Source organism: Erpetoichthys calabaricus, chromosome 18 (assembly GCF_900747795.2).
Source record: "Erpetoichthys calabaricus chromosome 18, fErpCal1.3, whole genome shotgun sequence".
In the NCBI taxonomy this organism is placed as follows: Eukaryota; Metazoa; Chordata; class Cladistia; order Polypteriformes; family Polypteridae; genus Erpetoichthys; species Erpetoichthys calabaricus.
Genome location: NC_041411.2, coordinates 8,165,629 through 8,181,255, shown reverse-complemented (window position 1 = coordinate 8,181,255; position 15,627 = coordinate 8,165,629). Strand labels below are relative to the sequence as shown.

General features: G+C 36.8%; 1 protein-coding gene across 4 annotated transcripts in view; it reads right to left on the bottom strand.

Annotated features, from left to right (window-relative positions):
* The window catches only part of cabin1 (calcineurin binding protein 1), a 106,660-nt gene that overhangs the window by 20,315 nt on the left and 70,718 nt on the right, over positions 1–15,627 (bottom strand). For all 4 annotated transcript variants that reach the window (XM_051921338.1, XM_051921339.1, XM_051921341.1 and 1 more), the window contains 4 exons: positions 14,357–14,520; positions 13,757–13,853; positions 11,288–11,944; positions 2,590–2,664 (listed from right to left, as the gene is read on the bottom strand). In XM_051921338.1, the coding sequence (XP_051777298.1) occupies positions 2,590–2,664; positions 11,288–11,944; positions 13,757–13,853; positions 14,357–14,520 (993 nt within the window). The remainder of the gene's footprint in view (positions 1–2,589; positions 2,665–11,287; positions 11,945–13,756; positions 13,854–14,356; positions 14,521–15,627) is intronic.

The window sequence follows — 15,627 nt, the reverse complement described above, 5'->3', positions numbered from 1 at the left end:
ATCCCAGCTTTAGATTTGCTTTTTGTTCATGACATAATAACTACTTAAATGAAAATTGTTTTCTTTTATATTAGGTTTGCAGAGCATATGTGCCAAAATTATAAACTCAAAATGGAAATATCAATTGCAAAGTACCTGTTTGGATATTCATTTTTCAGCCTGAGCCGCAATGAGGCTGCAAAAATGAAAAGCCAAGCGCAAATACACACTGGCGCCACCTGCTTGTCACTCATTCAATTCTCATTTTCCACTTAGCATTTTCATTTTCAAGTTCTCAACATGCAAATATATTTTAATTAGTGTGGGCTAGTGGGCGTGGCCTCCATATGTGACCGAAGGATTTTTGGATGGCATCAGCAGTCTCTAATAAGATGGAAAGTGGTGTTCAAGAAATGATGAGAGAGTTAATTTAATTTTATATTACTAAGATGCTAAATTATTTTAGATAGGCTTGGAGATACTGAGGCTCTCATCAGCACAGAGGTAAATTATGTTGTATAGCAGAATTTACGTGAAGATGTACATTGCCTAACGCTCAGCATCAGTTTACACGGCAACCTGCACAGTACCATTTCGGTCTAAACTGAACATTACCATAAAAGTGCTAAGAGTCGTTTCTGCTCCATGGAATAAAGGGGCACATCAGAATGCGACAACCAAAACACTACATGATGCTTATACTTGAAGGACTGTAGGGAGTATGCTTGTTTTTAAAATCTTTTATCACTGTTTGATAAAGTTAGATTTTTTTTTTCTTTGCATTTTTTTCATTTCTTTGCATTTTGCATTTATTATAAAAATATTTATTTTTGAAGAGCAGCTATAAAATCTGCACAGACAAGAGAAGACTGTATATAACAACTTAACAAAAAAAGAGCATCATAACTGCAATGGGAAGGAAGAATCTCTTCAAAGAGTTGGAGTTAGCGTCAGCTGCAGTGTTGACTACACAATCAAACAGCATGTGGTTTGTCACCGACACCACCTAACTACTGCGCACATCTTGTCTGCACTGTCTTTTAGAGCCAAGTAGCTATTTCATGCATGCTTGCACACAGAATGTTTGTAAGTTTGTGTTGTTTATATGACAAATCAGGGTAACCATTTAAAAAAAAAAAAATGAAAAAGGATTACCACTGATGAAGAAAAAATAGATACTTTTAAATATCTATATTTGTAGTATGCAGAATTACTACACCACAATTCTAGAGTTGTCTTAATCTTTGGCTTATCTGACTAAGTGTTGCAATTCAAAAAGCTTTTTACCATCTATAATCTTGATTTTTACACAGGTTATCAAGTCACTCCCCGTGATTATTAGACAAAGTAAGTTACATTCTTCTCTCATCATCTGATGTCATTACTTTAACTTAGGAAAGTTGGAAAAAGATTTCATGTAACAGAATACCTTGCAGCAAAATTTTCAAATTGCCCACTTCTGGTTTCATACTCTGCATTCAGTTCTATGCAATTTCTTTCACATACTGCCTTCAATCAACTTTACATATCAAACTAAGGTGAAGAACTCTCTCAGCTCCTGATCACTACTACCGCCATGTCTGTACCTCCATCTACATACTCGGCAAGTATCCAAAGTAGCATAATATAGAACAACAGTATAGACAGAAATCAAATTTATTTTTTAAAGATTTTATGTCTAACGAATACTTAAGTATCCAGTATCCCATTTCATTTGTTTGCTGAAGACATCCCAAACACTGCTTTTTTTATGAAGTTGCCTCAAGCAGCCAATAGAGTAAAGAATCCCAGTCAATACTCCCATTTATGCGCACTGTACTCCTATGCTCCAGTCTTTGCTCTATCCCATATTCATCTTCAAGCCTACATCCACATACTTTTCAAGTCATGCAGGTCAAACTAAACATTAGTTTGACCTATCTAGTATCTAAACACTTTATATATCAGTAGAAATAGGGCACAAATCTGCCAGCCAGTTATCACACTGAGTCTTTCTGTATGTTTTAAGTCTACATAAATGTTACACTTAAAATACATGAACAAATGAGTAATTTCTAAACACTTCTAAAGACTTGAATTCTGAATTTGCTGAATTCTTCCATCTTCTTTGTACCCAGTACCTTAATTCCCCAAAAATTACAAAGGAATCCATAATCTGTAATTCTCAACAAGGGTGAGTGTTGAAATTAAAAAATTGATAAGCAGCATCTCATGACCACGGAATCCATTCTAATGTCTTTTGAGCACTTTGACTTGGCTCTAGACAAGCGGTCAGTGTCAACTTGGCTTATACATGCTGTACATAATCCAAGCTTTCTTTGCCATGTCCTCATTTGGGAAATCTATTTAATATTTCTGTGAATGTAAACCAGCTGAGTCCAGTTGATATTTGTTTCCCATAATAGATATACATTTCAAATACAAAACAGATTAATTCCTCTTCAAATTCTGTTGTAGATTTTACAGTTTACACACAATTTTAACTAGATTGAATATTTTTAAACATGAATTTATCAAGTCTTTGCACATTTTTACAGCATGCCAATAAACACCAAGTGTACTAGGTAAGGTTCACGTTCATATTTTATGATGGTCAGATACATTTCTTACCTGTTTTTGTGTTGAGGTGGCCAGTTGTATCTGACAGAACTTCACAGCCTGCTCCAAAGCTGTGCCTTCATCCACCTGAAGTACAGAAAGCATTCAACGTTATTCAAACATTACAATTCAGTTTGCAAGTAGAGAAATATACCAAACATCCACTGGGACAAAAAAAAATCTCAATTAAAAGCTTTATTGATTTTTATGACAGTTCAAAGGTTTAATTACAAAGACACCAACACCATAAATTAAACTCTGTCATTTATTAAAACCAATATTTTAAAACTCAAAGTGTCAAAACTCTGCTTCCCTCCCTTAAAGTATCTAACTAATACAGAAGCTGGATAAAGTTGTAAACCTCTATACTGTTCCTACACTCCTGAAATATTTTGAGGTAATTAAACTATAAATAAATAAATAATCATCTGCATAGACTTAAAAGAACAGACTCTCATACTGTATTATAGATTAGCTGGGATTCACCCTGGTTAGCTAGATGTCCTAAATTAACAAAACAAGATTAATGGAGTACAGACAGAGGACTGTGGCTGTTGGCTTTTATATTCAGTATGTTTCATATTTCTGGAAAAGCACCGACACTCCGTTTCCTGATGGGATGACTGTATTAACAAGCCAAGCTGGACTGAATATTTCAGCCTAACCTTAGCAGCAGCTTCCATTTCCTCCTGTTGAATTTCCTTGAGACCCTAAGATTAGTTAAGAGGTCCACTGTAATCTCCCCACAGTGTCCTTGATGCATCTTTAGTGTTGTAGTGATGGGCTGTGTGCCCTGGGAGGAACACTGCTGCTTGTCCAAACCACCTCCACTGGATCACTCCTCTTGATCTAAAGAAGCCACAGTTGTTCACCAAGGTGTTCTTGCACTGTTGACTTTCTAAATTACACCTTACTGTTCAGGAAAAGATGTGTGGAGTCTCTCTTTTGACCAGCAAGAGTGGATTAGATTCAGGCATGTTAGACCTTGGTTATGCAAAATGCAATATTTCGTCCTTAAGTATGACTAGGGGACTCTGCCCCCTGCTCGCTTTGCTCACCCACCCCTGTGTTTGGTTTACTGGATATACAATTTACAAGAGATTGTTATTTTCATGGGAATTGTTACATATGCATTATTTTCACTTTTACTTTAAAAACTTTTGTAAAAACAATACTTGTCCTTTATTTCCGGCCCCTTGCGTGGTTACATTTCTTTCTCGCAAGACATGTAACTGCTTACGTTGTGAAGTGGGGGGCGGCTGAATGCACACTAAGGATATACCGTTGGATCATCTGCTGTCTTTCTGCTGCTAGCGAGCTGCCTGTTCTGCTTGTCGCATCTCGTTGTTTTAAGAGTTGGGAGCACATGAAGCGTGTCTGCCAAAAGCAATCCAACAACTGCTGGGTTAGATGTCTGTAGACTTGTTTTAAATGATGGCTCACTGCCTTATCTCGCGTGACGTTGTAAAAACAATAATTGTCCTTTTTTTCCAGCCCCAGGCGTGGTTAAATCTCTTTCTTGCAGGACATATAACACTGCTCGTGTTGTGAAGGGGGGGCAACTGCTCTTGCGCTGCCCGTTGATCATTTTAAAGCCTGAACAGCCTCTGTCCTTTTTCCACTTCGTGTCTCTGCTGCTCGCGTTGCGATCGCTTCTCCGTGATCATAAATATACACATGACTGAATTGTGTTTTCTTTGAAATTAAACTTGTCGTTGCTTTAACTGTTGCGGGACCACAGATTCTCATAGCGTATGGTCCATTATTGTGTAAATCTACGTTTTGTGCATTGAATGATGCGAAGGCAAAAAGACTTTGTTTTCTGCTGTTTGCCTTTTATTTTTGACCTTGCTTTGTCCTGCTATTTTTTCAATTACACCTGGTCCTGATGATTAATTTCCTTTTGTTTGCGCTAATGCGATCTTTTAGTCGTCGACGTTTCATTTATAACGTATTGTCCTTTATACGCTTTACATGCACTGAAACCCCTGGCTCCGTGGCCATTCTTGTCTGTGATCTTAACATGAAAATCACGTATCGTCTCCTAGTCATTCCCTCCCACAGGATTTTTTTTTATAATAGAAAGATTTAAATGTTCTTCCTTGATTACAGATTAGTAAGTCATTTATCGACATGGCATGACAGTGACAGAGAATGTCCATAAAATGTGAAAGTATGTCTTTCCGGTTGCTATCAGTTTCTTTTTCATACGAAGTTTTTTTTTTCTTCACATATATATGGTATTTTCAGCAATTGAGACACACTGTCTCAAAGCCAACTCAAGAATAGTTTGTTGTTCATTTTTGGCCCTAATTAGGCAGATTTTTACAGCTTACTTCAGTGGAACTCTCCCGAGTGATGAATCTCACATTAAACTCGCATCATGCATTTTAAAACTACTTACAATACACTATACAACAGTCAAAAAACTGAAAAGCATACAGGAATGTCTAAAGACACTTAAAATTAAAAGCAAATATTGATTGTCATGTTGTGACCAGCATTCTAATACTGAGCAAAAATGTTGGTGGTTTTGCTGTAAAGTAGAAGGAGGCTAAGCTGTGAATCCGTCTGTTGGCTTCATGTCTGTCATAACACAAGCTCTTCACCGAGGACCAAACCTAGACCAGCATTTGTAGATAGATAGATAGGATAGATAGGATAGATAGGATAGATAGATAGATAGATAGATAGATAGATAGATAGATAGATAGATAGATAGATAGATAGATAGATAGATAGATAGATAGATACTTTATTAATCCCAATGGGAAATTCACAATTTATGCTGGACAAGAAAAGAGATTAACTATACTGGGAGGTCAGAATGGTTTGCAATGTTACATTCTGGATTTGAATTCCTGTATGTGTCAAACCTGGTCTGCATGGAGATTACATGTGACCCCATGGCTTGTGTGCCCGATGGTGACAGGGTACGCTTTGGAAACTCTGAAATGGTTTAAACAGACTAAGAGAGTAATTCAGGGATTAAGTTTAGTTGTTAAGTACACACTTTTTGAGTACAAATAATGGTGCAGGGGAGGCACATTTCTAAATGTACAGATAAAGAAATTGAAAAATATTACATCAAAAACGTACAAACTGAAAAATGCTCAATATTAACCTGACAACAAAATTTCCAACAGAAACACAATTTCTGTAAAAGAATTTATAATGCAAAGTAACATACTGCACATTATTGAAGTTACGTTAATTCACTATGAATGGGTTTGTTCTCTTGAGCTGAATGTACTTTGAGGATTTAATTTACATACCTGATTACATTCAATGAGAGATACTCAAACATCTAAGTAAAACATTACAATTAGAAAAGAATTTTAGTTGCAAGTCTGCTTTGTGTCATAGCCTGTATTCACCAAATTATAAAAATACACTGTTAGTGCATAGGAAAAAAAATAAAATAAATAGTGTTCAGTCTTGGGGGGTTTTAACACTTCTGATATCTAACCCCATTGAGGAACAGTAGCCACGTCATTGTCCGGTCACCTCGCACAGCGCAGTTACTAGCAAATAAAACTATTTAGTAGGTGTTCAAGCACAGAACTGAGCAAACGCACGGCCAAAAAAAGAAACAGAAACAATCCATCAAAAACAATGAGGGGGTGTAGTCCAATATTTGTATTTTATGATAATTAGTCTGTTATTTGGTATATAACTTTTTCCATTCATCTATTTGTACTATATACAAAAAAACTATAACAAACCATATACCTTACTTGTACTGCCATAATTAATGAATACGTTCACACTCTGTATATAGTAACCTTTCATAAATATTTCAGAGATTATAAATAAACCCTGCCTTCAAATATCTAATTACAGTTGGAGAAACAAAAAAAAAATTCTTTAGTTAAGAAAAAGGTTTACAAAGCAATGTTAACCAAATATCAAGAAAACAACACAAGAACATTAAAATGGCAACATAAAGGATGAATTTCTTCAAAGAAGTATTTCTTATACTGCTGAAGTTAATGTCACCAGCAGCAAACAAATAAATATTAAACTGGCTATGAGCAAACACTTATATAGATGAAGAAAAGGTCAGGTTTTTGTTTCTCAATTTAAGTTACTATAAACGGATGGCTTTGCATACATAAAACACTTCCTTAACAAAAATAGCTGCTTTTTTATATAACAGGATGCACACCTGTATTTAAACAAATTCTTGCTTCACTATTACATAATTCTGTCTAGATAGCTAAGGGCTCAAGTTACTTGGCAGTTTCAGAATGCAGGCGACAAAGCTGATAATGACTGATAAAACATCTGCTTTACTATCAAATGATGTCCCACCATTATACAAATCACTCAGAGGAAGCAATTAAAACACTTCTTCAAAGCCAAGAAACAGAGATGTTCCAAAAAAAAAAAAAAAAAAAAAAGCAGTGTGGGTCTTTTCTCTTTGGGTCCAAACAAACAATAAAAGTGAGTTTATTAGAATCATCAATGACTATGAAGTGGTCTTCGGACCAGTGATGTTTATTGGCCCAGCTCCTGATGCTGCACAGACAATCTGTGATCCACTGCAACACGATATCAGAACATGTGGATTCATTAAAATGGCCGACCCTACCAATCTTAAAGAGTCTCTGAATGTTACCATCTGTATTTCCATATGAACTTTTATGAGGTCAACCTATACATTGAATGTAATTCAGTAAAAACCAAGGGGAATATTAGCAAGAGCATTTTTAGCCAGATGTCTGTGCTAAGGATTTTATTGAACTGACACGTCTAACAATTCTACATCTTAATCAAAAAAAAAAATATGCAGGTGTATGCACTAGTCAATTATAAAATAAAATAAAAAAGACAAACTGACAAAGCCAATTTTTTCTGTGTCAATGGATCTCGAAATAGAAATGGACCAGAAAGTCACTCTCTGACAATATTGTCTATAACTGAAAATGTTATGTGAATTACTAAACCTTCTGTAGTTGCAACCAGACATCACCAAAAGATTGTTTTCGAACGTATAAAAAGGTTAACAGCATCTGTAGACTTCACTTATAAACAAAATGTAAAAGCCCAAGCTGAAAGTCCATACAGAGAATGTGTCTGCTGTCCTTTTGACCGTTTGATGGCTCCTTGCTGTGGGTATTCAGAGACGGTTTAGCTGTGCAAAGCCAGCAATTGTTACTATAGATTTTAAAATTGGCCACCTAGGGTTTCTCAGAGTAAACTAGCAATCAGAAGATCAGACAAACACTCGGGAGTTCTTGTGAGGACACCGGCGTCAATTTCAAAAAAATGTGTGGAAAAAATGAAGACAAACAAGTGTGTCAATTAATTTCATTAATTCAAGTATCCAAAGCTGTGACCCATCCATTGATGCTTATTCTTTCAAATTGCATTAGTTTAATATATATAGGAGTCTAAAATACTACAGGATAGTAATGGTTTATTCACTAATAATATACAGTATATATTAAGAACTTCCAAAAACATTTATTAAAAAAAAACAGTAACCAAACTAGTCTATTGTCTACACATTCACCTGTTTGTACCTATTGAAGTAGTTCACGCTTTTAACAGTCATGTTTTAAACAATTGCTGTGTATTAATGTCACTTGCTGCTGCCTAAAGTGTAACCAAAGGGCACGTGTCAGCAAGCAACTTTATTATTTATTGTCTGCTTAGAGTTCTTAATGACGTGGTCTTCTTTTTGTTAAGCACTTCAGTGAGTTAGATAGAAAATACATGAATTTCCAAGCAGTGCTGATTTTGTCTAAATAAATGGAAACCAGATAAACAGTTTGATTTTTTTATATAATGAAACAAGGTTTTATTTTATGTTTAGGCCTTATCTATACAAGTCAAATTATGTGCACTAACATATTTGGGAAAATAAATATACAGTATAAGTGCTATTTTAACCATTAACACATGGGGGAAATCAAACTGACATTTAAAAAGCAAAGTATGTGTATTTTGTCGTGAAGTACTTGTTGAATTAAAGTAAATTAATTTTATTGTGATTCATGTCATTCTCTTATACAGTTGACTACTGTAGCCAAATTAAGATACTTGCTGAATGAAGTACATAATCCTATTCACACCACCAAGCAGAATAAAAGCCATCTTTAAACTCGGCATATCACTATTACCCAACACTCTTTTTCCCTCATTTTTTGACCCAGCTTCTTAGCTGCAGGATGACACACTGGTGTTCTGTCCAAAACATTTGTCTGATACTGTCACACAGACACACTAGGTCATCAATTAACAGAAATACATTGGTTTAAAACATGGGAATAAATCTGACTTCTGAGCAGAAATCCAAAGACACATTCAGTAGAAACATGCCATCCCCTTGTTCTTGTGACCTTAATGAAGTCAATGTAGCCATTGCTGCTTGGACTACAACTGCAGATGGCCTGTGTGAGGAAATGATTCAAGCTTGTTTTGATTTAGGCTTATTCTTTACACCAAAGGTAGGTGTCAAAAACAACACGGATGAAAAAAAAAACCTGTTCAACAAGAGTTTAGGGTATATGTAAAAATACACTGCCATTCCAACTATACTGCTTCACAGCACTGCCTCATGGGAAAACTGTTTGCCTTAATATTTCATGTATAAACTGTCTCATTACTTTACTGCCATGGATGAGTATTAGATGGAGAAAAAAAAAACAAGACAAAACCTTACAACCTTATCTTTCAAAAGGCAACTGTTTAAGGGCAGATTAACACCCCAGTGTTCTTGAAAAAGCAGTCTCTCCTTAAGTGAGCATGAGTCATATCAGGTATTCAACGTTTTTGAAACTGCAGAAAAATGAGTGGGTTTAATTTCCATCCACACAACCTCTTCAGAGCGCAGCATGCTGGTGCATGTTTGGAAACCTTTCATACAAAATGCATCGTTGGCACTTAGTTTACACTTTTATCATGTTATTATCAAAATGTTGAAGGATGGCTTGGGCTAAACCACTTAGGTTTAATGTATACGCAGCACACGAACAAACAACTTTCAGGTTACTTTACTGTACTCGCACTGCAAAATATGTTAGCAAGCCAGCCGAGATTCTACCGCATCGCCTTAAGGTGAACTCCATTAAAATATGTACAGTATACATGAATGATTATGGAGTTAAGCAAATCAAATCAGATTGGCCATCGAACAATCAAATGCAGACATCTATAGCTATTTAAACAAAAACAAAAAAAAAAGGTTGCATGACAGAGAATAACCGACAGGTATGTCCTGTTAAGACTGCCTCTCACTTTATTATTTTTAAGGGAAGCTTGAGTTTTCGTTTGAAAAGCCAAACTGGTGTTTTCCTTATCTCCTCATTGCCATGAGGCTCTGATGGGGCGCTCGAGAGACTGAACGAGGAGTCTGAGTGTCTGGGCTTACGAGTGTCCTGGAGAAAAACCTACGTCCTCTTAGGCACAGCCGTCAGCAGTGTGTCTGTCTGCGGAGAGAGTGCCGACCTCGTCGAGAGGTTTACTTACCTCAGCAGTGACATTCATCTGACTCTGGTGACTCTTCCTATGAAGTCAGTAGACGGATTGGGAGAGCATGGGGGGTCATGAGGTCGCTGGTAAGGGGTGTGTGGTGCTCCCAATATCTATGAAAAAGGACAAAGGTCCAAGTCTTTAGAGTCCTGGTGCTTCCTGTCTTGCTATATGGTTGTGAGATATGGATGCTATCCAGTGACCTGAAACGAAGACTGGACTCCTTTGGTACTGGGTCTCTCCGGAAAATCCTTGGGTACCATTGGATTGACTTTGTGTTGCTCATGGAGTCCCAAATGGGGCACATGACCTGCATTGTGAGGGAGCGTCAGTTACGACACTACGGCCATGTGGCGCGTTTCCCCGACGGTGATCCAGCTCGTAAGATCCTCATTGTTGGGGACCCGAGTGGCTGGACCAGGTCACGGGGTCGCCCACATAACACCTGGCTGTGGCAGACAGAGGGTCATTTCTGGAGAGTGGGACTAGACCGCGTGTCTGCCTGGGGGGTTGCCAACCGGGATCCTGAGTTGTTTCGTCGTGTAGTGGGTGTACCAGTGCATGCTCCCCAATTTCATTTGACTCATTGACATCAAAACGTTGGGTACTAGTGAAGAATGATCTAATGGTAAACCTGAAACTTCAGAACCCTGGCTGATGGACATGAGAGGCTGAACAAACCAGAGTATAGAATGGAGACTGAGAATAATATCTTTGAAATGTTACATTAACCCGCTTACATCAGCATCCACTCAATTAAACAGGTAGGTATGCCAACTGGACACCATTGATCTTGGCATTTTTGTGTTTCTTTTTACAAAAGACAAACAAAACTTGATTTGATTAAAAACTGCCACAAAGTTAATGATAATCAGTTAAGTTCACAGCAAGAATTAATGGATAAAGTCCAAATTTCACTTCTGGAACGTGTTTTTACAGTTCATTTATAACCTTTGACATGACACAACCACAATACCATGTCAATCAACATTTAAAAAAATAATTACATATTTATTAGTGTTTATATTTCCATGCATGGTAAAAACTGAAAAACTATTTTGTATGTCTTCCAAACTAAAGTAGGTATTATATTCCAAAGTGGTATAAAGTTAAACAGCCCCATGCTTATTACTGTTGTCTGTGAAATTAAACTTACATTTTCAGAATTTATGAAAAACAATGTATGAGCTTGAACTTTAAGAAGTGAAATCACCAATATATATTTTTTTACCTGTTTAATGAGCATGTATGTCTCCGACATGATTTCTTCGATCTCTCCCAGGTCATATGTCATGAATTTCTGTCCTTGTTGCCACACTCTGTATGCATCCAGAAGCAGAGTTTTACCAGATTCAGTGTCCTCCAGTAACTTCCTCTTGCGACAGGGCTTCCTTATACTGCCCAATTCTGTCCCACTGCTGGGTAGTGATGCCTGCCCCATTGTGGTGGTTGCTTGCTGCTGTTTGGAACTAATACTCAAATCTTCTAGTGATAGCTCTGGTGCTTTGCTGTTGTCTATGGCCTTTTCCGTGCCAAGGGACTCTTTGTTAAAATCCAGTTCCAAAGGTTTGCAAACAGCATCTGTTCTGCTTGACTCCACCCAAAGGTTGCCACCCAAGTCCATAGGTTCTACTGAACCTGGTCGAGTGCTCTCTTCTCTTGCACGTCTTTCTCCTTGTTGTTCAACAGTATCCATGGCTTGTGACAAATGACAGCTAGATACATTTTTAGGACCATTTTCTGAGCCTTGTGGAGCAGCCCCATCAGATAATGCTGACTTTTTAGGTAGTACCCGCTGACTGTCCTCCGCATTAGGTTTATTGGTAACGTCTGTGGTCATCTCGCCCATCAATGACCGGAAGTCTTGGGAAGCTGGCTGATCAGACACCTTGCCATATTGGCAAAAGACAGAAAAAAACAAAACAAAACAAAACATTTCATCACAAATAATTTAAATATAATTACACATGCTGGGTCTCAGTGAGTGCAAACACAGTACATCTTTGACTAAAGATCTGACCATTCACACATCCATTTTATAAAACTGCTTTGTGGAATCGAGAACCTTGCATGAGACACCAGTCACTTGCAGGACAAAATCCTGCATCCATCTTTGTCAGTTTGGTGAGCCACATTATACAGAACAGTTTATTAAAAAAAAAAAATTGCACATCTTTGGGTTGTGGAGGAAGTGACCTGACACAGACATAGACAATGTCCAGGCGGATAATCAAAACTAACCATTACACAACTGCAGACACCAAATGATTACCTAAGAACGACAGAGTAACGTGTATAAAACACACAGCAATATTTTTAAAAAGCTGCCTTCTGGTGATTAAGGGTAAGGTACAGTATGTACTCATTCACCCATCTACTGTACTTTCTATGCTTGCTTACTCCAGTTGTCATTGCAGGACCCAGAGTTTCACACAGAAGAAACCTTTATTACCATTAAAGATTTCTCTCACTTTTACATGGAAGATGCTCAAGATTTTGAGGATCAATTAACTATTATTTAGGACTGTAGCAATTACCGTAAATATGGTGTATCTGTGTGGTGTCAGGAGAAACAGACTCCAATGCGTGGCTTGTCAGAAGTGAGCACATAAAAAAGGAGCCAAGCGTATCCTTTGTTTGCAGAAAGTGTGCGAGAGAGGTGCAGAATGCTGATGTAGTAGGTGTAGGAGAGCTGGGTGAGGAGAAGTATGTTCTGTGGAAATGAGATGTGACCAGTGAAGGAAGAACAGGAGGCAAAGCTGAATAGAACAAAAATGAGAATGATCAAGTGGGTGTGTGGAGTGAGAAAAGTATGAAAGCAGTTGTGTAGAGGCAATACGTGTTTTGTAAAGGTGAAACGAGCTACATTTTGGGTGTTTCGATGAAGAGGTGCACCAAGAACAAGATGGAAGGGGGATGAGACCTGGGGGAAGTCCTGATTAAGGATGGCGCTCAATAAAATGAAGGTTTGGGTCTCACCCCAAATGATCTTCAAGAGCATGAAGAGTGGAAGGAAAACATTTGGGGGGACAACTGGCTAACCTGGATATCGACAAAAAAATGACTGTTAACCAGTGACAATGTTGATAAATGACTGAAAAAACATTCAAGTGTATTATTTTTATACTACTTTTCTTTTACTTGAACTTTAAGCTAAATCTCACTTCTCCAAAAAGAACTATAATGTTAATAAGCTGCTGCAAATTTAAGACACATTGGATGCAATGTTTAGTGGGTCCTGATACAGCCAGCATGGAGTTTGGATATTCTTATAATGGTTTTCTTCTGATATGCCGGTTCTGTGTTAACTGGACACTGGTCCCACAGTATAGGTTACTGTATTGTCTATGTGCCCAAATCAGATTTGGTTCCCTTTTTGTGCTCAGTGATGCTGAAATAGGTTGGAGACTTCCAAGACCATGAATTGGATAAGTGGTATACATAAAGGATAGAGGAATCCTTTGCTATTAACATATATATATCCCATTTAAAAAATATTTCTATCCATTGTGTCTTTTTAGTTTTACAATGCAAAAGCAGTTTACAGGAGAATCACACTTTATCCTTGGTGAACAATACTTTTACTCAATCCAATTAACTGTGAGCACCAGGTGTACATTCAAACAAAAGAAAACACGTTGACTTTCTCAGCATGAGAATCTGAGGAGAAGCAACAGAATATAATACAATATTTAATTACCCCAGTTAATTTGTTCAGGGAGTCATGCAGGACTTTCACAGTGAAGAAATAAGCTTGCTTAGCAAGAACCTGGCGATCCACATCACGCAAATATTTTCTGGAGAGAAAAGAAGGAAATGGAAGAGAAAAAAAAGGTTAAGGGCCCCAGCCAGCAGGAAGTTAAAAAAAAAAGAAAAGTATATTCAACAGTTTAAAAAGTACTACACAATTTACATAATCTAATTTCTATTTTTGATGAAGATATGTCAGTAAGAACTACTTAATAATTCACAACTTTATAAACACATACTGTATGTTAATACCATTTGCAACAACTGTGCTTTTCCTAGCTTTTTATCTCTGAATTTTTAATAATACTCAATACCACATCTAAGCACAATACACATTAATGAGAAGTAACAGGCCATCACTCTCTTTCCAGAGTTCTTCTTTGTGACATCTACTGTACATTGGCAACTCCAGGTACAATTTAAAGTTCACTGCTTAAATAATGAAATATTTGTCTCATTTAAAATTAAAATAAAATTTATGCCGCTTTATTTTATTATATTATATTCTATAACAAGACTAACATTTACTTACTACTTCATTAGTACTTACTTTCCTTGGTCTGGAGTCCTCTGAAGCAAGCAAGACACTTTGAGAAGAGTGTTATGGTCCTTTAGCTGAGACAAAACCTCCAGTAAGAGAACAATGGAGCGATTCATATGCGATGCAAAGCTTCCTGGACGGTCAATTTCATCTACTGGAATACGCCAGATTCCCTAAACAAAGGAAATTATCAGTATACAGTAAAAGAAATGCTCCTCAATGTTATGTTAACGTTAAAATAGGAAGTACAGTTACAGTAAGCTAAAAAAGGAAATAGACACAAATTTGCAATGTCTGACCATCTTAGTATCTGGTGATCAATACATAACTCTCTGCTTCATTACATTTCTTGTCTCCTAATTCTTTACAGACACGTTTCTTTGAATATATACAAATGTTTATTTAATTAAGTGTAATAGTAACCCCTTCAGTCCAAAAATGAAAATTAGTTTTTTTGATTGTATTCAGTTTACAATAAAAAGAACAAACACTGCTGCAAACTAAAATTTAACCTCTGTCATCTAAGTAGTAATATAACATTTTTAACTGCTCACATTTTCGTTAATAATAAGCAAGTTACGCAAAATAACTCTTTTTAACATGGCTCCAAGGGGGGAAAAAAAATAAGGTGTAAACTAATGGATACAGAAGGGGCAGACATCTCTCCACTGATCTACTGGGAATTCACCAGGAGCACTTTGGGATAACGTAGCCACCATGACTGTAACCGCGAAAAGCAAAATGAAAATGACGACTACCCAGCTTGGCAATATTACAGCTTGAATGCTGAAACCATACCCATCATCTCAGATTCAAAGTACTGTTTAGAAATAAAATCTCAACAACCTCCGACTACTGTACTTCTAAAGGTTTTTTGGAATGAAAAAATTGTTTGATTTTTTTAAAATAATATACTCCAATTATTTATTTCTTCAGTTTTGGTTGGACAGCAAAACTTGCTGAATGATACAATACTACTACCAGCCACTATTTATTCCTGCATCTCCAAAATAAACAAGAATATCCAACATGTCAAAAGTACCCACCACTTAGAGTTTTTCACATTGTATTGTGTTAAAAGCATAAAGGGGAAAAATAAACTAATGTGTTTATCAGAATATGACTGAGAAAAACATACTGGAATATGTCAAGCTAGCGCTTCAGCGCAGACTTAAAAGCTTCAAGTACTTTACTGGACTAGCCCATAACCAGAACGATCAAACACTACAAGGTTAGCGTAATTCTACTACTGCAGCGTTTACTCTAAATCTAAGTTTGGT